Source organism: Littorina saxatilis, linkage group LG12 (assembly GCF_037325665.1).
Source record: "Littorina saxatilis isolate snail1 linkage group LG12, US_GU_Lsax_2.0, whole genome shotgun sequence".
Taxonomy (NCBI): Eukaryota; Metazoa; Mollusca; class Gastropoda; order Littorinimorpha; family Littorinidae; genus Littorina; species Littorina saxatilis.
In genome coordinates this window covers 45383273-45408867 of record NC_090256.1, presented here as the reverse complement: position 1 = coordinate 45408867, position 25595 = coordinate 45383273, and the positions used below count along the sequence as shown (strand labels likewise).

The 25595-nt window shown below is 43.8% G+C and overlaps 1 protein-coding gene across 5 annotated transcripts in view; it reads right to left on the bottom strand.

The window, feature by feature from the left end:
* LOC138982050 (ankyrin and armadillo repeat-containing protein-like) overlaps positions 1-25595 on the bottom strand; it is a 78122-nt gene that overhangs the window by 20608 nt on the left and 31919 nt on the right. For 3 of the 5 annotated variants that reach the window (XM_070355263.1, XM_070355261.1, XM_070355260.1), the window contains exons 9-17: positions 20001-20220; positions 18930-18965; positions 5893-6094; positions 5020-5228; positions 4297-4401; positions 3770-3996; positions 3387-3573; positions 2964-3057; positions 239-389 (exon numbers count right to left, since the gene is read on the bottom strand). In XM_070355263.1, coding sequence (XP_070211364.1) covers positions 239-389; positions 2964-3057; positions 3387-3573; positions 3770-3996; positions 4297-4401; positions 5020-5228; positions 5893-6094; positions 18930-18965; positions 20001-20220 — 1431 coding nt within the window. Of the gene's footprint in view, positions 1-238; positions 390-2963; positions 3058-3386; positions 3574-3769; positions 3997-4296; positions 4402-5019; positions 5229-5892; positions 6095-17428; positions 17453-18929; positions 18966-20000; positions 20221-25595 lie in introns of all 5 variants that reach the window. The other 2 variants (XM_070355264.1, XM_070355265.1) reach the window with 2 other exon arrangements.

Here is a 25595-nt window from a genome sequence, read left to right as displayed (position 1 = left end):
GATTTGCAGTCTTGGTAGGAGCAAAACAACGTATGATTTGGAACATTGCAGAAAAAAAGTGAGTCACGGGTGACGCAATATCTACACGTACGCGTACAGGTCTTTTCTACACGTTGCTCATGGAGAACACTGTATTATATATGGGGGTCCCGAGAACCTCTAAGTAGAGCGTTGGTGGGGGGCCCTGTCAGGCAATCATCTGCAGAAAGCTGATTGACCAAGTAACAGTGGCTCTGACCTTGAGGAGCCTGATGAGGGCTTTGGGTGCGTCCAGCTCGAGAAAGATGCGCTGACTGGTGGGGTTGTTCTGAGCCAGGGCCTCCAGGGCACTTGCAGCCTTCACCTGTACCGTCGTGCTGCGACTGCCGCGGATCAGGTCCACCAGGGGCCTGCACACGTTGCAAACACACATGTTGGCCAAGACCTCTTTTTGACACAAACCTAATGAAAACAGCACACCTTCTACAAGAATGCCCGCTGCAGGAAGAAATCAAAACTTGACTAAATGTAAAAAAGAAGCACAGCTTGGCCGGATGAGACCTCCCTGCAGGAGAAGCTGTTTGGCGACCTGGTGGCCCTTAAGAAGACAGCGGCATCCGTGCGTGCTACAGGAGGGGACGTCTAGAAGAAGCGAACAAGAACAAGAAGAAGACACAAACCTGCCTTGAATGCTGTGGCTAAATTACGTTTATCAGATTTTGGAAATGGGCCCGAATATGGGGTATGTGCCCTTATGTCTTTTATGTGTTGTTGGTGTTTCTGAAGATGCATTTTGTTTATTCCTTAGTTTAGTTTATTTATGTTTGCTATTGTTGTAATGTTGTACATGTACGTAAACAAAATAAAAACATATTAAAACAAAAAGTGCTGCTGCTACTATGGAACCCCCTTTTAACACCTCCAAATATCCGAGAAAATCAGGCCTTAAAAAGGAAGTCTTACACTGGAGGTTAATTTACACATCTTCTCAACAGAGAGTCTCACAAAACAGGGTCTTAAAAGGGGTGTGGGGGCTCCACTGTACTACTGAGTCAGCCAGAGTATCATATGCGCCACAGTGAGGCATGCCTATAATTCTGTTGCAATGACATCCATAATGGTCGAATCATTAATCAGCCAACTCACAATTAACTCTGACTCTCCATATTTATCACAAGATCATATACATCTGCAACATTAATACACTTTACAAGCATGAACACTGAAACATGTCATGCGGCGGTTCCTGTGCAAAGAGACAAACACTACCCAGCAGCCCCTTTTACAGTGCAAAGAGACAAACACTACCCAGCAGCCCCTTTTACAGTGCAAAGAGACAAACACTACCCAGCAGCCCCTTTTACAGTGCAAAGAGACAAACAATACCCAGCAGCCCCTTTTACAGTGCAAAGAGACAAACACTACCCAGCAGCGCCTTTTACAGTGCAAAGAGACAAACACTACCCAGCAGTCCCTTTTACAGTGCAAAGAGGCAAACAATACCCAGCAGCCCCTTTGACAGTGCAAAGAGACAAACAATACCCAGCAGCCCCTTTTACAGTGCAAAGAGACAAACACTACCCTGCAGCCCCTTTTACAGTGCAACGAGACAAACATTACCTGGCAGCCCCTTTTACAGTGCAAAGAAAGAAACACTACCCTGCAGCCCCTTTTACAGTGCAACGAGACAAACGTTACCTGGCAGCCCCTTTTACAGTGCAAAGAGACAAACATTACCTGGCAGCCCCTTTTACAGTGCAAAGAGACAAACATACCTGGCAGCCCCTTTTACAGTGCAAAGAAACAAATATTACCTGGCAGCCCCTTTTACAGTGCAAAGAGACAAACAATACCTAGCAGCCTTTTTTACAGTGCAAAGAGACAAACACTACCCAGCAGCCCCTTTTACAGAGCAAAGAGACAAACATTAACCAGCAGCCCCTTTTACAGTGCAAAAAGACTAACATTACCTGGCAGCCCCTTTTACAGTGCAAAGAGACAAACAATACCTAGCAGCCCCTTTTACAGTGCAAAGAGACAAACACTACCCAGCAGCCCCTTTTACAGTGCAAAGAGACAAACATTACCTGGCAGCCCCTTTTACGGTGCAAAGAGACAAACATTACCTGGCAGCCCCTTTTACAGTGCAAAGAGACAAACATTACCTGGCAACCCCTTTTACAGTGCAAAGAGACAAACACTACCCAGCAGCCCCTTTTACAGTGCAAAGAGACAAACACTACCCAGCAGCCCCTTTTACAGTGCAAAGAGACAAACATTACCTGGCAGCCCCTTTTACAGTGCAAAGAGACAAACATTACCTGGCAACCCCTTTTACAGTGCAAAGAGACAAACACTACCTGGCAACCCCTTTTACAGTGCAAAGAGACAAACACTACCTGGCAACCCCTTTTACAGTGCAAAGAGACAAACACTACCCAGCAGCCCCTTTTACAGTGCAAAGAGACAAACACTACCCAGCAGCTCCATTTACAGTGCAAAGAGACAAACATTACCTGGCAGGCCCTTTTACGGTGCAAAGAGACAAACACTACCTGGCAGCCCCTTTTACAGTGCAAAGAGACAAACATTACCTGGCAACCCCTTTTACAGTGCAAAGAGACAAACACTACCCAGCAGCCCCTTTTACAGTGCAAAGAGACAAACACTACCCAGCAGCTCCATTTACAGTGCAAAGAGACAAACATTACCTGGCAGCCCCTATTACAGTGCAAAGAGACAAACACTACCCAGCAGCCCCTTTTACAGTGCAAAGAGACAAACATTACCTGGCAGCCCCTTTTACAGTGCAAAGAGACAAACGTTACCTGGCAGCCCCTTTTACTGTGCAAAGAGACAAACATTACCTGGCAACCCCTTTTACAGTGCAAAGAGACAAACACTACCCAGCAGCTCCATTTACAGTGCAAAGAGACAAACATTACCTGGCAGCCCCTTTTACTGTGCAAAGAGACAAACGTTACCTGGCAGCCCCTTCAGCCATGACGAAGTCCTGGTTCTCCCTGTGACCAGAGCACACCGCTGCAATGGCCGCCGCTGTTCCTGCCTGGAGGTCATCTGTTAACACAGAGAACATAACCATGTAGTCAGAGCAAATAATTGTGATGGAATAGTAATTAAAATAAACACTGACAGATTTTGAGGCAGGAGGCATGCTGGTCCATTGGACAATTAGGTACTGTTGCGCATGACTGGTGGGAATGGAAATCTTACATACTTTTTAACATCATCTTCACAAACGGCCCGTTTTCACACTTCGTATCCCTTTAACACGGGGGACGGGAGGGGGAAACAAATGAAGCAGTGTTGTGTCACTTGAAACGTTCCCTTAGCGGGTACAATCAAAAAACGAGTCAGTCTTTCAGAGCAGAAGACGCTGTACCAACCTGAGGCGACAGTGAGGAACTCTACGAGCGGTTCCAGAGCACCACTCATGGCGGCAGCTGTCTGGTTCTCATTGTGCCCGGAGCAAAGGACGCGGATAGCGTTGACCGCGTTGACAAGCACGTCCTCTAGCTCTGAGTCCAGCAGGTTGACCAGTGGCTCCACACCACCGCTGTTGGCTATCATCTCCTGTCACAGGATTCAAAGGTCAGTTAGTCAACGCCAGCATGTAGATGACAAATTTCTCCCAAAGAATCACGTCCAAACACCTTGCAGATGTGCCATTTTCCCTAACACACAATCACCTTACCACAACTAACAACACCTAACAACAAAATCCCCCCACCAAAAAATTCACTCAAAACAAGACCCAACCTAAACCCACCTGGTTGCCTGCAATGCAGGCGAGGTCAGAGAGGATGATGGCAGCGCGTGATTGGATGTCGTCCACCGCTGATCCCAGCAGCTGGATGAGGATTGGTCCAGCCTGGGCGTCCGTCAAGGCGTTGCGGATCTTGTCGTACTCGGAAATGTTGCACAGCACTGACGCTGCTACAGACTGGATCTCCTCACTGTCCAGTTTGAGCAGATCCACCAGCGCCAACACTCCGCCTGTCAACAGTCCATTGGTCCATCAGTCAACATCTCACTAACTCATTCCCTCAGTCACTCACTCAGTCAATCAACCAAATATAGACTTTTTAGACATTCTCTGTGAGATTGGGATCTCATTTGTGCACATGCGTGCACGCAGAGTTTTTTGGACACTGAGGAGAGTCTGCATAAAGTTCACTCTGGGAAATAAATCTCTCACTGAATGTGGGGGTCGAACCCACGTCGATAGCAACAACTGGTTTCAAGCCAGCGCTGCTAGTGACAGCTATCCCCCAGCCCCAATCAACTACCGCCTACCTGCGTTCAAGATGGCCCTCCAGTGGTCAGGTTTACAGGTGGACAGGACTTCCAGGCACTTGACTGCACTGTCCTTCTTGGCCATGTCCTTGTGATTTAGCATGCCTGCAACAGTCGCAGTAGTGTGACGTCATTATCCTTAAGACATGGCTTTCACGCCAATAACATTACTGCACAACTGTCCTAGCCATGATGTAATGTTCTGAAGAATGTCTGTAATACAACACTTCCAAATTGTGCTCACCTCTATCCACTCCTTGTCAGCTCTTATAAGGGACAGAGTCTTAAAATGGGGGGTCTTTAAAGGGGGGGGGGGGGGGGGGGGGTTCTACTGTATTTCTGAGATGAAAATCTGTACCTCTGTCTTGCTGCATGCATGCAACAGTCAGAAAAGAAAATGTCAGTCAGCATGTGTGTGTAGAGCTCTGAAAATCCCCTACACTGCCTGTGAAAGTTTCTGCAGCCAACAACTAAATTCACCGCCTTTACAGTCTGACTTCTTATCCCTCAAACACAAACCTTAGATAGTTGACCTCTCAAGAAATCTTGACGATAATACAAACTAATGAATCTGTCACAACAAATCTGCATCCTCACTCTCTGATCTGGTAGCAACCAATGACGCTGCACAACTCAACAAGAAGGTTGAGTTACTCACTGACAAGCACTCTCCAGACCAAACAACGACGCTACACAACCTAGCAAGAAGGTTGCGTTACTCACTGACAAGCACTTTCCAGACGGGGGCACCAGGGTTGTTCCAGTCAATGAGGAACTCCAGGACGTTGGTGTGGAATCGTAGAGCGGCCAGCGTCACCATGTTGTTCCCCTGGCTGTCCTGGCGGCGGATGTCGGCGCTGAGGGAGATCAGACACTTGACTGCGGACAGCCCCCCTGAACTGGCCGCCAGGAGCAGTGGTGTGGACTTCAGTCTGTAAGGGGGTGTGATGAAAACATCAAAAAGGACAATGAAGATTGAAATACCCCTAAGACACCAAGCTGTGACCACAAATAACACAATGATACATATTTTCATGAAGTGGAGACTTTTTTCCTTCATAACTCAGTGGATATTTTTAGTAGTGATAGATCTCCAGCAAACATGTTTATGCTATGACCTCGAAATTTGACAAAAACCAGTCAAATTAATTTGTGACAAGTCTGAAAATAATCAAAACCTACAAGAGTGTGAAATTTGGAATCTCTAGCTTCAAAAACATAAGAGAAATCCCAAATGTTAAGTTTATATGAACCTGACATGACCCCTCTGTGACCCCTAAATTTGACGAGGGTCAACCAAACTCGAAGCATGTTGGGAGATCATCAAACCATAAAAGTGTGCAAAGTTTCAAAGCTCTAGCTTAGTTAAAAAACATCTTAAAAAACAAGGTTAAGTTTTTTTTCCATGCACAGTGGACAGCCTAACACTGCTCATTTATAAGACTCTCTTGATTAGGATACGGATAAGATAAGATTGCATATAGTCCCGTGAGGTTACCCTCATGAAAATTCGGGCTGCGAGCTGCCATACAGTACGGCGCAACCAACTCACGGGAGTAAAAAAAAAAAAAAAGCAAAGAAAAAGCGGTGACTGACTCGTTCTTGGTGGTGAGCTCCAGAAGGCCCAGGTTCTTGCGCACCATGAGTTTGAGGATGGACTGATGGTCGAAGAACGCAGCGTGGTGCACGGGGGTCCAGCCGTCTTGGTCCACCGCCAAGATGTTGGCGTAGTTAGCCAGCAGGCACTCAACTGCATCCAGCGCTCCGCACCGCGCCGCTACGTGAAGCGCTGTTGGACCTGTGGGTTTGTGAGTGTTGAGGGTGTGGGTGAGTGGGTGGGTGGGTGGTGTGTGGAGGAAAGGAGTGATGTGTGGGTGTGGGGGTGTGTGTGTTTGTGTGTGTGTGTGTGTGTGCGGGTGGTGTGTGTGTATGTGTGTGTATGTGTGTGTGTGTGTGGTTATGAGAAGACAGAAACAACAGCCACTTTAACAACCAGGAAAACATGTAACAGCCACTATATTTTAAGTGCAAACTACAGAGTAAAATCCACTGGCTGCTTCAAACCTATAATGGTTGTGCTATTGGAATGTAAGGGGTGATTGCAGTAACCAGTGTTAATGTGTATTACATTCGCCAGAGTGCACTTTAAGAAGAGATGCATGTGTGCAGATTGTGTAAGTATGTATTACTATACTTCTAGACGAAATATTAAACACATAAGTAATTGATATATAATATCAATCATGCACCTACTACTGAAGTTATAATCTAAGATATTACATGTACCTTTAAATACGAAGTTTATGTTACGACACTCTTTTAATCTAATATGTGCATTGAGTACAAAGATTCAATTGCTTGACTATGAAACACATATCTGTTTAAGCTTGTGTGTAATAATATCTTCATACTGTATGTATAATCTTCCACATGAGTTAATTAAGACAAAAGAAATACAGAACTGGTATGTCTTTCTAATTAACAATCTTCACTGACAACAATTAAGTCTTCCTTTGCCAAGAATTGCACATCTAACAATGAATATGATTGACTAAAATCACATCGAAGACACAAATACTTTGTATTCAATGCGCTGTTGTTGATCTGCCATACACTGTACTTATGTAACCGAGTGCCGAAACACCACAATCATGTGCACCTTTGGAGGAGAAGTCCAATCAAACAGGATTGAGAATTTTAGAGCTTATTTCTAAGCCCTATAAAAACTGTTATGCATTCGCAAAGGAATCCATGAACATACAGAGAGACAAAAGCCGCCAGACCCCATCACAAGCAGAACTCTACAATCCACAGGTATTGCCTTGCGAGCTATAAATAGCTCGCAACTTCTAAGGCGAACAACTCTGCAGAGTCTGCTGTGAAGGGCGACGGTAGTCTCCCTGTCACACTTACATTCTTTGAGGTACGTGTCACAGGGAAAAGAGACAAACAACATTTTTCAAAGCAGTAAATTGATTTAGACGGACTTTCAATCCTTGGTACATTTCCTCAGCAAGGCTACCACTTGACACAAACAACATTTCAACTTGTTAATTCATTTCTGCTGACCTAAACAAATTCATAAGCTAAAAGTATATACCTATGTAAAAAAAAATTAAAAAAATAAAAAAAAATTCATATAATTCACAGAAATAAGACCAGTGCAAACATTTATATCTTTTTACATCCTTTTTTGTGACCAACTAAAACTGTATTTATAAAATGCAAAATTAATACTGCCACCACCAGGGTCCCTATTTGTAAAACAAATATATAACAAAAATAAAGAATTTTGAACAACAAACATGACAATACATGTATTAGCAAACATATTTATGTTCAAGTAAAGTAGTATAAACAAAATCCCCCAAAAGACATGCATAAATAACATCAGAAGAAGGAAGACAAATTTCACACAATAATAAAATTGGGTAGATTTGTTAGTGCAATTCCAGTTAGTTGCCCACAAAATGAGATTCAAACACACAGATGTACGTACACACCATTTCCAATTAAAATTAACTTTAACTGAGTGTCTTCAATATATTCATGCATATGTGTGTGCGTGTGTGTGTGTGTGCGTGCGTGCGTGCGTGTGTGTGTGTGTGCATGTGTGTGTGTGTGTGTGTGTGTGTGTGTGTGTGTGTGTGAGTGTGTGCATGCGTGTGTGTGTGCGTGCATGCCTGTGCACGTGTGAATGAACATGTGTGTCTATCGGTCAGTCTGCCTATGACTCTTGTGTATATCAATGTGTCCATTGATCTGTGTATCTGTGATCGAGTGCAGTGTATGAATGACAGCCAGCCTTTACTATACGCGAGAATGGTTGACAGACTGAGCAAAACCAGGGCTAAGGTGGGCCAAAGTGGGCGCCACCCAAACAGATGAGAACAAACCGCGGGGTCAGATTCGTTGAAATCACAACACATCTCAATTTCAACCAAACCAACACCACGGCTGACTCCCACCTGGTTGGTAACTTTCTCGTGCACCTCGGCCCTGGTCCCATTAAGGAACTCTAGAATATTGGTGATGTCATTTCGAATTATGCTTGAGTTTATTCCCTGGTTGGTTCTATTCTACCATGATTGCATTCTGCTGATTAAAAAAACAATTTAACAAGAAGAGAAAAAAGAAATTAAAAATAAGAAAAAGAGGCAGATTCATTTCAGCACTGCAAATGAAAGTCTTACATCATTTTATAATGACAAAGGAACATCCAGCTAAATGACAAATGAAGATGTTACACCCCACACAATACCAGAACAAAATCAACTTCTGCTTTAAATCACTCAAGACATAAACCTGTCACTTTTGATTCAAATCATAGAATGGGGTAAGGGAACCGGAGGGAAATGGAGATAGAACTGCCCTGGTATCCAGAAACAAAACAAAAGCAGAAAAATTCCCCAAATCCACCAGGGAATTCAAGTCAACCAGCAGAAAACAAATCCACTACATCTACGAAATATTCATGTCACTCATGAAAGTCAAAGAAAGTACACTCCAAAATTCAGCTACTGTCTCTAATAAAGATATACACTCCAAAACTCCACATTTCAACTACTGTTTCTATAGTCTACTTCAAGTCTTCAGTGACTTCAGAATAACAGAAAGAAATCCACTCTTTCAACCAAGGAGGGTTACGAATTCAAAGAGGATGAAAAATCACGCCTCCGTGCGTATGAATACGCAAGGTGAGGGATATTTACATATCTCAAGCAGGTAGGGACGAAGCCCGGGGTAGGAAGATAACACCATCTGGTCGTCTGCACTACCTGAGTCCTCTGAGTGCCATGAGTGGTTAGAATCAAATATCAATATCACATACGTTTGGCTTTTGGACATCCACATACACAAGTGCATTACACAAAGAATGATTTAAGAAGAAATGCTGTCAAAACGATAAAGAGAAACAAAGTCAAAATGTTCTTGGGCATGAATACATACACATCAACACATGCATGATGAAAAGAATGAATTCAAAAGAAATAATGTCAAAATGCTGTCAAAACAATCTATAAAGAAATTCTCTCAATGTTAAGAACAACAAAAGCAAATCGAAAATTTTTACGTAAATTTTCATTTCATTAATATACTTACCCGAATCACATAAAAGCATTGACGCAGTCTTACATGCAAAAGGTCTGAAAAGGCTACCCGTCTTAAACAATTTTAAAGGGGAGCAACCCAACACAAAAAGTGTAAACAGGCAAGGTAGTGACCATCTACCCAGGGAGTTACCTCCCATCTAGGGTTATGTGACGTCACTTCCCCCTGTAAACACCACATGCTTCATACGACTTAATAGACTAAAAATCATATGCGGGGTTGGCGGGAGGGCATACACTATGTGATTCGGGTAAGTATATTAATGAAATGAAAATTTACTTAAAAATTTTCGATTAAATTACATATTCTTACTCCGAATCACATAAAAGCAGATAGCTTCAACAAGGCGGTGGGAAAGAAAAATCCAACTCACTCTAAAAACCTTGCCAAAACCCTGGCCTGCTGCCAAAAGGTCAGGAAAAGGGCCCAGTGAGAAAGAAAAACTAACTCACTCTAACCCTTGCCAGGAACTGGCCCACTGCCAAAAGCAGAAAAGGACCTGAGAACCATCCTGATTGACAGTCGTGATGTCTCTCAGGCAAAAGTTGCAAAAGACAACATCAGAGAGCCAGAAATGTGTGCCCAGCACTTCTTCCAATCTCCTGGACCAAGCGACCCAGAAAGAGAACCCAGCCTTGGAATAAGCCGAGCCGAGTAGAGAGGGAAAGACAAGCTGCCCCCCCCCCCCTTTCGGATGGAAGGAAATGCACATGCACCGAAAGAACGATCTATGCATAAGGTAGTCCGATCAGTGAGGTGAGGGACAAACCTCGCGGCGACCATAAGACGATCACGCCGAAGTAATCAAACTTAGGAATGGCGTGAAGCCCAAGTCGGTGAACCTCTTACTTCCGGCCGAAACTGGAAGCAGCTGTCGCGGACGACTGCTGACGTAAGTCGAAGCTCGAACCGGGCGTGACAGTAGCCTGTGCACTAGCTGGTGAACCTCTTACTTCCGGCCGAAGCTGGAAGCAGCTGTCGCGGACGACTGCTGACGTAAGTCGAAGCTCGAACCGGACGTGACAGTAGCCTGTGCACTAGCTGGTGAACCTCTTACTTCCGGCCGAAGCTGGAAGCAGCTGTCGCGGACGACTGCTGACGTAAGTCGAAGCTCGAACCGGACGTGACAGTAGCCTGTGCACTAGCCAGTGAACCTCTTACTTCCGGCCGAAACTGGAAGCAGCTGTCGCGGACGACTGCTGACGTAAGTCGAAGCTCGAACCGGACGTGACAGTAGCCTGTGCACTAGCCAGTGAACCTCTTACTTCCGGCCGAAACTGGAAGCAGCTGTCGCGGACGACTGCTGCTGAAGTGACCGGTGACCCAAAACAAAATGACTAAAAGCCAGAGTGTTACAGAACAGTCTGCTTGAAGGTAAATGAAAGAAATTCAAAAACCCCAAGTAAACTTCGTAGCCAAAAACCTGAGAGAGGAGATAAGCCACAAAGAATGACTCCTCCAACATGCATTGCCAAAGACAATGTTCCCTCAGGAAAATCTGAATGTTACTTCCGAGGCCAACTCAAGCGCAACTTAAGTTTGGACGAAACACCAGAACACGTCTGATCGCTAGAGAAAGACGGAGTCAGACTCTGCGAAAGACGCCCAGGACCAAGTCCAGCAGCTTGTGGCAAACTGAGAAGAACGGGGAAGCCCGAAAACGGGAGCCCCACTCAAACGGCAATCGTCCTATCTCATCTCCTGCCTAAGATGAAATAAAGGAAAGAAAGTCGAAGTCCGAAGCCACAAGAACAGGGAAAACAACAACCATCCCGCCCACAAGTGGAATGGCTGTTGCACCAGCCGAGGCTAAAAAACCCTGGATGCCCTAAGGTCAGCCGCTGTTCCGAAACTCAGACGTACCTAGAAGCGTCTGTGAAAGAAACAACCTCTCCGGTAAAACCGGAAGTGCCACTGCAGCAGCCCGTGGCTGAACTGCTGTTACACAACTGAGGACTGAAGCTGTAAAAACCGAAGGACAGCGCTAGCACCGACCAGAAGAGACCTCAGCGGGTGCTCGAGCTGATGGGCCTAGACACCGTGAAAGGATCGGCTGACGCATAAATAAATATGCACTTTTTAGATCAATGGGAGTCCCCCGACCTCACCACTCCCACAAACTATTGGCTGTGTACAGAGACCATCCAATGAAAACTTGCAAGGAGAAGACCCGCCCCGCCATCACCAAAGTGGAGGGCGGAGGGGGGGGGGTGAGACCGGGGGCACTTCCTTGGGGAGAGAGGCTAGCCTAGGGCTGCCCTTCTCCCTGCCCAAAGGTGATCTAATTCTCGAGAATCAGACAGAGACTGCCCATTGGCCGCCTGCTGAAAACATCCCGAGGCCCGAGCCTGCTTCCCGTGAGGAGGCTAGCTCTGCTTTAACCCTTGTAGAGAGAAGTCAGAGATCCGCTGATCTCTAACCCACGGGATCTATTTTGCTTTCTGGTAAAAACACCGAAGTTCAAAAAGCAGATCCCTCTACTCCGATCAAAGTCCAGATGTCCCTCCTAGCCTGCTCAGAGACCTGAGCATGCGAGAGAAACAAGTCCTCCCTACACCCGACTGTAAAGCGAGGTGAAGGGAGGACAGCCTCTTTGTTCCTCGTTCGCCTTAGCCAGGCTGAACGAGTGGAGATGCCATCAGTGTCCTGACACACACTAAGCGTGAAATGTTTAGTGACTCCAGGAAAGAGCGCGAGAGCGCTCTGACGATCATCTCCGAAAAAGAGGCAAATTCCAAAAACTGACGTCCAAATTCCTCTAAGTTCCTGCGTTCCCATTAAGGTGTACGCGGAAGAGCAAGACGCCAGCAAAATCCGACCCAGCTTCAGCCAAGAGAACTTCCTATGACAGGAAGAAACAAAAGACGAAGCCTGAGTAGCCGAAGACAGCCAAGGCTGCGCGTGTTCCGGAACTGACCCGTGAAAACCGAGCAGCAGAACCGGAACCCGTGGATACCACTTCCGGAAGGAGATGGCCAGCCAAAACCTGCGGAAGATGGTACCCACATTGAAGGTGACTATCAAACCGGAAGTAGGAAAAACTCCTCCTTCGCGGAACGGAAGTCCGACATCGCTGAATGCAACCAAAGAGGAAGGCAATGTCCCTCCATAAAAAATCTGGAAGTAATCTCCATCGAGGCCTCGAGAGAAGCCGAGAGATTCGACAGAACGTGTCTGGTCTCTGGCTAAAGGCTGTATAACAGAATAGCCCAGAGACCTGACACTGACCGAAGTCACAGTTGCAAGTGGAAAGCTACTGAACAGGATAACCGGAAAACCGGAAACCCGTTCAACCGGAAACCGTCCTGTCTCACCTCTCCCATAAGAGGGTAAGACAAAGAGGAGGTAACATCCGAAGCCACCAGAACTGAATAGACAGTAGACGCAACACCCGACCAGTGAAGTGACTACCGTCCCGGCCGAGGCTGAAAGCCTGCATGCCCATAGGCCAGCCGACGTTCCTCACTTCGCTAACAGTGATAGGAAGGAGAACGATGCATCCGGACAAAGCCGGAAACGCAACAGACAAAACCGCACAATGCGGAAGCAAATGTTGCGTGGACTGAGGACAGAAGACCGAACGCCCGTAGGCTAGTCCGCGGTCAACTCCAGTAGAGACACACAGTGTAATCGCAAAGGAGGACCTATGCTCCCGGTAAACCGGAATGACGACTGTCCGGATGTCCGTAGGACGTATCCTGTTCCTCCCTCACTGACCTCCGTATAGGCGCAGCAGGGGGAGGAACGGCAACTCCGGGCTGAGCCGGAAAAGCAACGGACGAAGCCGCATAAACGGAAACGCCTGTTGCGATGACTAAGGCCGAGGCCAGAACGCCCAAGGCCAGTCAACGGTCAACCCCAGCCATGACCTCTGTGAGTGCACGGGATGGAGGACCTTCGTTTTCGGGAAAACCCGGAAGCGCGACTCCCGAAAAGGGAAGCCGCCCTTGCCTATTCACAGCCGTGCACGCAATGCAAACAGGCTTAGAAAGAGCAGAAGATTAAGCAACGGACGAAGCCGCATACAGCGGCAGCGTCTGCTGCGAGGACTGGGGCCGGAAGCCCGGTTGCCCGAAGGCCAGTCCACAGTCGACACCAGCAGGGACCTTCGTGGGTGTGCCAGATTGACCTTCGCTTCCGGGAAAACCCGGAAACGCGACTCCCGCAAGCGGAAGCCGCCCTTGCTCAGTCACGGCCGTACACGCTGTGCGATCAGGCCTAGAAAGAGCAGCATATCCTGACTAGCAGGAAGTTTTGCAGTCGACACCAGCAGGGACCTTCGTGGGTGTGCCAGATTGACCTTCGCCTCCGGGTAAACCCGGAAACGCGACTACCGCAAGCGGAAGCCGCCATTGCTCAGTCACGGCCGTACACGCTGTGCGATCAGGCCTAGAAAGAGCAGCATATCCTGACTAGCAGGAAGTTTGCAGTCGACACCAGCAGGGACCTTCGTGGGTGTGCCAGATTGACCTTCGCCTCCGGGTAAACCCGGAAACGCGACTCCCGCAAGCGGAAGCCGCCATTGCTCAGTCATAGCCCTCTCGCTATACGATCGGAACTAAGACGAGCAGCATATCCTGACGAGCAGGAAGTTTGCAGGTAGTGAGCCTGCGACCAAGAACTGTTGCTCAAAAGAGAGCGTCCGGTGGCTTCACGAGAGCCAGTGGAGCAGTTCGACTTACCGTCCATGCCCCCCAAAGGGGCAGCAGACGCAGCTGAAGGCCAGCGGCCGGAAGCTGTGGCCGACAGGAAGCCAAAGAGTGGCCGTCACCCGCCGCCGGCGGAAGTACAACGCTGGAGACGGCGTGTGAAGCTGCACTCTTCCCTCCCAAACTGCGAAACTCTGGAAAAAGAGAGCAAAACAGTATAGACACCAGAGCGCCGCGCTCCGATGCCGAGAGGGAAAGCAAGAAGCAAGACACGTCACAGACGTGCTAAACTGCCCCCCAAATTCATTTGGGGCAGAATAAGTAACGGACAAAGCGGTTATACATGCTTAGTACGAAACAACAACAAATGCCAATGGTCTGAAAGACCAATGACACACACCTAGCCATGTTATCTCACCGTCAGACACGCTGACGCAGACAACAGGCGGCAAACAAAGAGTTACTGAAAATTAACAAGTCCAAAACGGACGGAAAATTTAGCAACTACAACAACCTTCCTGTCAAACTAATGACTAAAAAAGGAAGCGCTTACCAACTAACAAAGCAGAAGGCAAGTAAAGAGGTAAAATAAGGTTTACCTATCCAAAATATAGGCCGTGCCACATTCGCCGTCAGCTAAGCTGACAAGCAAACGTGGAGCCCCAAAATGCGTTACTGAAAAAATTTTACAAGTCCGCAAAAACGGACGAAAAGTCAGCAACTACAACAACATTCTTGTCAAAATAATGACCAAAATGGAAAGAGCTCACCAAACACGTAAAGGCAAGCCGTTAAGACGGGTTAGGTGGCCGGTGGGTGTCCTTACAAACACCAGCACTCAGCCACACACGGAGCCAAAAAATTCGACGACCTCTCTGCTGTAGGCTGAAATGTCGTATGAAGCATGTGGTGTTTACAGGGGGAAGTGACGTCACATAACCCTAGATGGGAGGTAACTCCCTGGGTAGATGGTCACTACCTTGCCTGTTTACACTTTTTGTGTTGGGTTGCTCCCCTTTAAAATTGTTTAAGACGGGTAGCCTTTTCAGACCTTTTGCATGTAAGACTGCGTCAATGCTTTTATGTGATTCGGAGTAAGAATATGTAATTTAATGCATATATATGACTCACCTTTGTCATAACTAAGTATAATCATAAGTAATATGAATCAGAAAAAAAATCTAATCCTCCGTCCATAGAGACGAACACTGCTCATTTCTAAGACTCACTGATTACTCAGGTGAGTAAAACAATGGTATACATACTATGTACTGTCAAAAACATTTCAGAGTGCATGCATAAAAGGGACATAAATTGAATGTTAAACACAGAAAGATCCCAATGATAATCATGACTGTATGAATGCTTTATTTACACATATGAATCGAGCGGATAAATTAATAAATGACTCACAATGAAACATAATAAATATGAAAGCCTCAAGAGCTCTAGAACTTGTTTTCACAATATGAATAAAAGCTTGCACTTAACCCTTTGCCCCCCCCCCTGGACATGGGAAGTAACTCTGTCAATTTTAAACTTTTTCACAATTGTAGCAAAGTTATCACTGCGAGTTTTCGAAATTTATAAATGCTCAAACCTTGCAAGAAGCCAGTAGAAACGGGAAAAGATATGCGTCGTATGTAGCAATATTGTGAAAAAAACTTATAGAAGGTGTATCGGGGAACGCATATGGGTTCTTCAATGGGTGATATTGGGTTAATTAAATGAGGTAACTATATCTGTTTGTTGAAATAAAAGTATCTTCAATCTTCCGTGATAGTTCAACAAAATCAACATTCCAGTAGTAAAGAGCTCACAGACAGTCTGTACACAGTATCAAATGAAATATTCACAACTAGATCAAAAGAAAGAAAATGCAAAATCTGCATTGACAAAAACAGTAATTAGGGGGACATTTGTTCCTAGTTTAGTATTAATGACAACACTTCAGTCTTACCAGTCCTTTTGTTTACTACAAACACAATGCATTATTTGTCACTAATTGAAAAAACACCTGCACTGGATTCCCCATTTAATGTAAGAGACACTAACTACTCTAAATTATGCCAATTGCGGAATTCAACATTGAAGTTTAACAATGAATAATGGGGGAAAAATTTAAATGTAGAGGAAGCTGTGTGTGTGTGTGTGTGTGTGTGTGTGTGTGTGTGTGTGTGTGTGTGTGTGTGTGTGTGTGTGTGTGTGTGTGTCTGTGTGTGCGTCTGTCTGTTTGTGTGTGTGTGTGTGTGTGTGTGTGTGTGTGTGTGTGTGTGTGTGTGTGTGTGTGTGTGTGTGTGTTCATGTGCGTGTTCATGTGATGCATGCATGCATACATGCCAGTATGTCTGTCTGTCTGTCTGTCTGCATGCACACATACGAGCGTGCTTGCATGGGCACTAAGAAGAGGGAACCATGCCACTAAGCGATAACAACACAAGAAGAGCAAACGCTCGATCGAGTCACTTTCGCAGTTCTGAATATTATATGAGGCATCAGATGGACAGGAAGAAATTGCTATTCACAACACAATGAGTCACGTTCACATAAAATTTGAGCCCGGTCACTTTTATAGTTTCCGAGAAAAGCCCAACGTTAAGTTGTGTGTTGCCGAACAGAAAAGGCTAGTTATCTCCCTTGTTTTTCTGATAACGTTCGTAAAAGGCTACAGATGTAAATACTTTGATGTAAAGAATAATCCTACAAAGTTTCAATCACATCCGATGAACTTTGTCAAAGATATAAAATGTCTAATTTTTCCTTTGACGCTGACCTGTGACCTTGAAAAAGGTCAAAGGTCAACGAAACCATCGTTAAAGTGTAGAGGTCATTGGAGGTCACGACTAAACAAAATATGAGCCCGATCGCTTTGATAGTTTCCGAGAAAAGTCCAACGTTAAGGTGGTGTCTACGGACGGCCGGCCGGACGGCCGGCCGGCCGGCTGGCCGGCCGGACAGACTAACACTGACCGATTACATAGAGTCACTTTTTCTCAAGTGACTCAAAAATGCAATGATAAAAAAGACAGCCCTACCAAAAAGATCCATACCTTTCTCTCCTTCCCCTCCACTCCCACCCTCCAAAAAGAAAATGTTACAACTAAAAACTCCAAGTAATTTTTAATTTCACATCTTCAAAAAACTATTCATCCTACTTATCAACCCTTGCAATAAAATGAAAGCTTCGTGTTTAAACAATTCTTTGTAGCGTACAAGTGTGATCAAAAGTATCACACCTTTGAAATGGAACAAAAACTAAGAAATTCCCGAACTAAACAAATCAACGAAAACAGTAAAATGCAATATGCTAGTTGTGCCAAAAGCAGCAATAAAAGAAAACAAAGAAAAAACACATGCACAAAGTGTTGTACCGAATGGATCTTCTTCTTGGAACCCTGTGTCGTGCAACATCAATCAAAACACACGTGGAGAAGAGCTTAAACGGACACTACATTATCACTAACTTTCTTCATGTAACTGCATTAAAAGTTGCCTTTTTTTCTTCCTATTTCAGTTCAGTACAAAATATATATGTAACCCCAAAGTCTATGGTTGTACATTTCCATAAAAAAAAGTACACAAGTCATTACAATACTGACAAGAGGCGAAGCCATCAAGGCTCACGTAAGAAATCGACAAACAGTAACACAAACTCAATCACTCCGTCACACACACACACACACACACACACACACACACACACACACACACACACACACACACACACACACACACACAGAAAGAGCATAGGTGAAACTGTGCAAGAAAGCGAGACACTAGATCTAGATCTGTCTGTCTGCATGTTACCTACTTACAGGGACACGACTGCCAACAGAGTCTCGGCCCGCTCAAAATAATAATGACCGAGACTTTCAGTACTTCCTTCGCGTGACGTCTAACCCTCTTACGTCATAATGTGACGTCAATGTAATGTGACGTCTTCAAATGTTAGAGTTTCTACCACAGACATACACACGCACAAACACACACACACACACACACACACGCACACACACACGCACGCACAGACAGACAAAGTTACGATCGCATAGGCTACACTTACGTGAGCCAAAAACTAATTGTGTACAGTGGACCCCGCTTATGTCCCACAGATCTTAGTAAGGCCTGTCCATCACTTGATGAGGATTCTTGCTCCTTCATTTTTCTTATTTTTTAGTTTTTTTTCCATCTCAACCTCACTCCTTGTTCAACATAGATAACTCGAGTAAATCTGTCAAAAACATTGTTGCTATAGAAACAAGGCTCTCAATTCATAGTGACCACAATGTGAAATGCAGTATTTAACAAGCATAAAGTTACCCATAAAACTTTATCGGCCAAACGTGAAAAGAATTGCAGACATTCAATGATTCGTTGTGATCTGAGTGCTGAAAAAACAATTTACCTGTATTCTTGACTGATTGACAGACACAGAACAAAACATATGTGTATACCATGTTTAATCTAAAAGACAGGGGGTCATCTTTTTCTGATAATCCCTTAAAAGTTTGGTTAATTTTGCCGTGAGAGTGGTCAAAGCATCTCAATTTTCTCTCAGACAATTTTTCAAAAACAAACAAACTGTGAATTATTCAAAACAAATTTCACTAACTAGGTTTGTATAAGCATTATTGTATTGAAATAACTAAACCAAAAGCCTTTTCTATTCTCCCTGATACTGAGTAGCATTATAATTTATATAAACAAAGAAGAAAAAAAAAGTGTTATGTGGCTAAGGCATTTTAGGGTGTATGAGACAGGTGTATGGCATTTGCTATCAAACTCAGACTACAAAATACCAGAGCTCAAAATAGCCTATAATCTGCAATTTGACTAATTCAAAAAACAAAAAGAATGGTTTGGAAAAGATACCATAATTGGCGGCACGCATTGCAAGAGTAATGGGTTCTGCGTACAATAAAACACATCATAATACTGTTGGTCAAACGCTACGCACACCAACCTTGCATCAAACACAAGCCAAACCCAAACAAAGACAACCCAAACCCAAACAAAGACAACCCAAACCCAAACTATCTTCTTGACATGATGCTGTTTGCAATATTGCCTGCTGATCTCTATAGAGGCACGCACAACAACCCCAAACCCCTAACTTGTCAACTAGACTGACAAGATCACACGAAAGACACCCCCAGCCCTAACTATCAATCACCAAGTGGACAGAGCCCTATTTCGATGTCATCCAAAATTTTTGGCGTAACTCGATTCTTGGCGATTTTGATGTTTTTGAGCTTTAGACTAAGTAAATCATTCTCCATGAAAAATATTCTCTTAAATACCATTGACAATGCATGCTTCAACATTCTGTTATCTTTTTATCCATACCAGGAATGAATATAAACACTCTTGCATTATAAAAATAATCAGTTTTGTCCTTCTCCTGAAAAGCAGTTTAAAACGAAATACGCCAATATTCCACGACGACGTCGATTTGCAAACACCTACTGAGATCAAGACCCACTGAGATCAGCCCAAGGATATAACCCAAACCCTAACTTGTCAACCAATATGTAGACAGGATGAACAAGGCACACTGAGACTAGCACACCAAGGACAACCCAAACCCTAACTTGTCAACCAATGAGGAGGTTGTTGACCAACTCCTGCTACCCCTGACAAACCATGGGCACACCAAGACCACAACCACAAGTCTAACATCCCCCTGCAACTACAGTGAAAACCCCCTTTTAAGACCTCCAAAAATCTGAAAAATTCAGGTCTTAAAATGGGTGTACATTTACAGAGGTTATGCAAAGAAAATGTGAAAAAGCAAGGGGGAGGCCTTAACTTGGAAGGCCTCAAAAGGGGGTTTCCACTGTAACATGTCAACCAATGAGGAGGTTGGTGACAAACTCCTGCTCCCCCTGACAAAGTATGGGCACACCAAGACCACAACCCAAACTCTAAGAACATTGAGCGTACCTGTGGACAGGATGTTGTTGCGCCGGACGTTGACGTCAATGGACTGAATGAGCAGCATGGCGATGATCTGCGGCCGATTGTGCATGGCTGCGTGATGCAGCAGTGACAGGCCTTGGTCGTCCTGCTTGCCGAGGCGAGAGCCTGGCATCCTGCGGCACAGCCCCTGGAATATGGCCACCAACCCGCGCTGTGCTGCCATCTTCAGTCCATTGACTGGCGTCTGCAAAGCATTGGCATAAATTTGCATCAATTTAACGAATGCAGTTTTAACAGTTCTAGTCCTACCAGAAGATGGTATTTCTACTGATGCAGGGAATATACATCATGACATAAGAGATGTTTAATTTTTCTCTGCAACAAGGCGGTTTTCTACAAGAAGTGTCATTAGTACATTATTGACAGAAAGAAACTAAAGCTGAGCATGATGCTCTTGACACCACATGTTTAGCTAGCTCTTCTATGACAGGTTTTAGGACAACCACAGACACTCCAGCAGTGAATGCTCTGATTAAATGCCACAAAGAGAAGTGTGTGTGTGAGTGAGTGTGTGTGTGTGTGTGTGTGTGTGTGTGTGTGTGTGTGTGTGTGTGTGTGTGTGTGTGTGTGTGTGTGTGTGTGTATGCGTGCGTGCATGCGTGTGTGTGTGTGTGTGTGTGTGTGTTTCTTATTTAATACATCAGACTAACAGCTGGTGTGAAAGTTATGATTTGTTAAAAAACCAATACTCTGACTAAGAAAGAATAAATAGAGACAACAGGTAGAGTTAAAAACACAACACAGACGAAAAATAGAGATAGTCTTGGGTAGCAACTTCTGAGTCTCATCAAATTCATGATTAAACAAATGAACTCATTTACATATCTAGAGTCAATCAGCCAAGAAATGACATCCAATAGGAGTGTGCAAAATATATGCATCTACTTCAAATCAATCAGTTCAAAACATTTGTTCAAGAGACAGAAGAACACTCTTCAAACCAGTGAACATCCTCACAAAAAGAATTGGCCTGCACATATCATCAACCAAATAAGACAAACATGAACTTGTAAAGCTGCATAGAACAAGATTCATCCCTACATCACATGACTGACCCCAAATTTGTCCTTATTAAACTGATGCCTGACCAAAAAGCAAACCAAAAGGTGAAGGCTGCATTGACAAAGACAAGTCATGGGAAGATATGCAGCATCACCAAAGAATACTAAAAACACAGAGTGCTGAAAGTTCTAAAAGAGTTCAAATTAAAAAAAAAAAGGAGAAGCAGGTATGTACTTCAATATTCAGATGCAAGGATCTGCACAATCAACTACTCAAGAGTGGTAGACAGGTAGATTCAAGATTCAACTCTCAAGAAATATGGGGGAGGGAGGGGATTGGAGATAAAGAGAGAGAGAGAGAGAGAGAGAGAGAGAGAGAGAGAGAGAGAGAGAGAGAGAGAGAGAGGCAAACAGTGTTGTTTTAAGCATGCAAGTATTGGTCTCAATCTACCTGTATGTGTATATGTGTGTGTGTGTGTGTGTGTGTGTGTGCGTGCGTGCGTGTGTGCATGCGTGCGTGCGTGCATGCGTGCGTGCGTGCGTGTGTATCGCTAAGGAATAAATACACGTCAGTCTTGCAAGTCACAGATTAAATAAAGCGGGTTTTGGGATTATTTTCTTTTTAACATGTTCTTTCCGTGATATTATCAATAGTGCCACCACCCAGCCTCTACCAGCAGATGGCCGCCTTTCATTTCCTCACAGTCTGGCACAATAAGACTATAAGACACACCCTGGACTTTCCCACCACCAAAACATCTTTGCTTTTCTTTTGACTCCTGCTATTCATTCTTTTAGCGTATCACCAACTCTTGTCCCTAATAGAAATAGTTTCTGTGAGGACGTAAACTCCCCCCTTTAGTTTCAGTGCTATTCATTTTTACTTTGTATCACACACTCAAACACAATCACTGAAACCATCAGAAAAAATCTAATCTGAAAAAGACAGACAGTAAGTAATGCAAACCGTCGCGATATAACCTTCGTGGTTGAAAACGACGTTAAACACCAAAGAAAGAAAGAAGTAATGCAAAACATCCACCCACGACAGGAAAAATCCTTCAATTCAAATAGGCAAAAGGAGAGATGAGAGAGAAATTCTGGACACAGCACACTCCAAATATTAACAGCTATTGTGTTTTCAGCGTAGCAATAAGGTCCGATATTTAGATGAGACTTGTTCGAGTCTAAATATCGGACCCTATTGCTACGCTGAAAACACAATAGCGATTATATAGCTGTTCTGACCTTGATTTGTTGTTCCAAACTTACAAAATGACAGTTTTTGCGTCGATGCGTTGATCTCAGGTTTTGATAGCAGACGCCGTTTCTTATGCGCATTAGTTTTGCACAGGCGCCACACTGACTTTGGAAAAAAACTCGATTTGACAACACAGCTGTTAAACAGCTTTTTATTAGTTCATTCGAATACAACAAAAAGAAGTTTGAGTTTTTTTTAATTTTGAACAAGACTACTTATGAAGAAGACCAAAACACAACATAAACTAGAAACAACTGAAGAACTAGGATGCAACAAGGGGAGGAGAAGAGAACAGCTAATCGCGAGCAGACGGCAGCGAAGTTTTCAGTTTGGGTGAATGGCATTTATATTTGTCTCGTCATGAAGCGAATTTTTCAACCTCAGTTATAAACGACTACATGAATGTTAGTGCCATGGGTAGTACATCAATACTTCAGAGGGGAAGTGGGGTATTTAGTGTGGAGTTACGAGATAAGAAAAGCCGAATGCGAAAGTTTGTGTCAGTCGGCAACTGACACAGGCACACAAAAACGGCTGTTCCGTTTTACTCCCCTGTTTGTACTACATCTTTCGACTTTGGGTATTTTGTGGTGTTTAAAGTGTAACTAAACAAGCAAAAAGGAAAAACATCGTTCAGCAACCTTTACACTTTGATATGAAGAAGGGCCTCATATACTGTCGAACTGCGAAAAAAAAATTTTTTTTCTCTCACTCGGACACTGTTTGACGGACACGTGAAGTGCGCGCCAGGAACGACAATCTTCTTAGTTTACCTGATTAATGCCCTTAATTTTTGGTTCTGGTACTTTCAGTTCCGGCTGTTGTCATCAATCTACCAAAATAAAAGATCAAACGGAGTTTTCGATTTTTATTTCATGGTTCAGAAAAATATTGCTTTTTTTCTGAAGTCAACCGTTTTAGCGAATATTTCTTTGATTCTTAAAAGTCATTTCAGATTTTTGAAAAATAGTTAACGGTTAGTAATTACCAATATATCGTAAACAAACATATCGATAGGTTTTGGTAAGAAGACACAAGTGCGATGAATGCGGTACCAGTATTTTTGTGGTAAGTAAGGATGCATTTCTTTGCTGTAAGCACATTTACAATGCACATTTAATCTGTTTAGCAACATAAACGAAAGCATGGTACAGTGCCGCTTGTTTGTGGTCTATCTTTTCGCGGCAGATGCGTAACAATTAGGGTCTCAGTTGGAAAAAGCTGCTCGGAACCAGAGCAGATTTGGCTTGGAATGATCGACGAGTGGCTTGACATTTTTAACGAATCATTACTGTAGCCTACTTGAAACCATCATCTGTTTCTGAATTTGTCATCAGTTATGATTGAGCAGTCTCATAGGAATTGTCCATAAAATGTTAAACCGAAAAAGGGCAGACGATTCTGAATCACACAGGCTGCTGTACAAAATCAGATCTAAAACGATATTTTGAACTGCGACGTCTGCGTAAATGCCCTGTAACAAAATACCTTGTCCTGGTCATGTGTATACACATCAGCTTCTATTGGGAAGATCAGTATTTTATATTAATCACAAATACAAGATTAGAAATAGTTCTGAAGATCGCCTTTGATTTCAGTTTCAGCGGCAAACTAGCAGATCTGTCCAAACCGGCATCGTTACATGGTTGAAACTTGAATAATCCCAAATAGATCTGAGTGGGGGTAAGTTTTATAGTATTTCAATTTTTTACGGCAGTTTTATTTAAAGATAGTGTAGTGGATGTCTCTGGTGAAGACTACAGTTATATGAATTTTTTGTTGTAATATTAAAATGATTGTTCTTTATCTACACAATTGAATAATTTGTATAATTTATTTGTTTGCAGATGACGGCATACTGAGTGCTCCAAGAACATACGCCTGCTGGCATTTTGTGTCTTTTCTGAAGACGTTGAGGCAAGCAGAAGTCACGGTCCTGGCCACACACACACAATGACATGAACAAGAAATGATATTTTTTCATGGGCATATCCAGTATTAAAACTTTATTACCATGCAAACGCAACGATTAGAATTTAGAGAAGGTCATCGGTCACACACACACACACACACACTGGGCGGATCCGGAGGGGGGTTCCGGGGTTTCCGGACCACTTAGGAGCCGGCCTTTGTATTCTAAGTGACGATTTTGGAAAGAAATTGGCTAATTAGTTTGCTCAGGTTGCGCCAGATCGATCAATTGTCCTTGTTGTGATTCAAATTTTTCTTCTTAATATATTTACTTTTTTGGAAGGTGTATTAGGGGATGTTTCTTGGTTCAGATTGATCCATTTTCCTTGTTTTTATCAACATTTGTCGGACCCCCCCCCCCCCCCCCCCCCCCATCAAGGAGGTTGAACGCTTCGCGTCTTCAACTAAACGCTTCGCGTCGTCAAATTGTCCCTAAAAGAAATTTGGAAACTCCCCCTTAAAAATGATGTGATCCGCCCCTGCACACACACAAACACACACAAATAGAGAAGTAATAAATGGATACAGTTTTTCTTTATTTAAATTACAATCAGATGTGGTCGTAGAACAGGCACTGTAAACAAAACCTAGCATGATATACCACTTGTGTGATGTTTCGGTCAATATCTTTATTTTCCTTTCAGAAATACATTGGCGTTTTGAATGTCAAGGGAAGTGATACAAATGCTGCAGCGGGCTATCAAGAACGCGAAGGCAAACAAGGTAAATACCTACTTCTGACATTAGTTTACTTATTAACTCTTTCTATACTGGCCATTATCTCCCCAGTCTCTCCCCAGAAACTGGCCATTTGCATGGGTTTGCAAAAAAATTCTCAAAAATAAACAAAACAAGATGCAGCCTTCAAACTCATAGGTTTTATTGTGAATATATTGCTAAAACATATGCCAAAGTTTGGTTTCATTGTTGTGAAAAAAATAAAAATATGATGTCCAGAATTTATGGGTATATTTTACGCAATACGAAAAAGGGGGTATGTATTTTGACTTAGAAGCATTTTTTCTTATGAAGGCTCTGTTTGCAACAAAACTGTTTCTGTTTACTTGTATGAAGATTGTGCTTACACAAAAACATAACAAATACCAACTGATTTTCCATTTGGTGGTCATGTAAGATGCCATTGTGAACATGTCCAAAAAATCTGATCACACACCATGTGGTCGACATGCAGACCTGAACGGCCAGTGTATGGTGGCAGAGTTGGAAAATAGGAAAAGTCTTGATGCCAATCCTTCATCAAAAACCGAAGAAAATCGTCATTGTAATAAGTTTGCTTTATTCTAAATCAAACGACTAGGATAGATG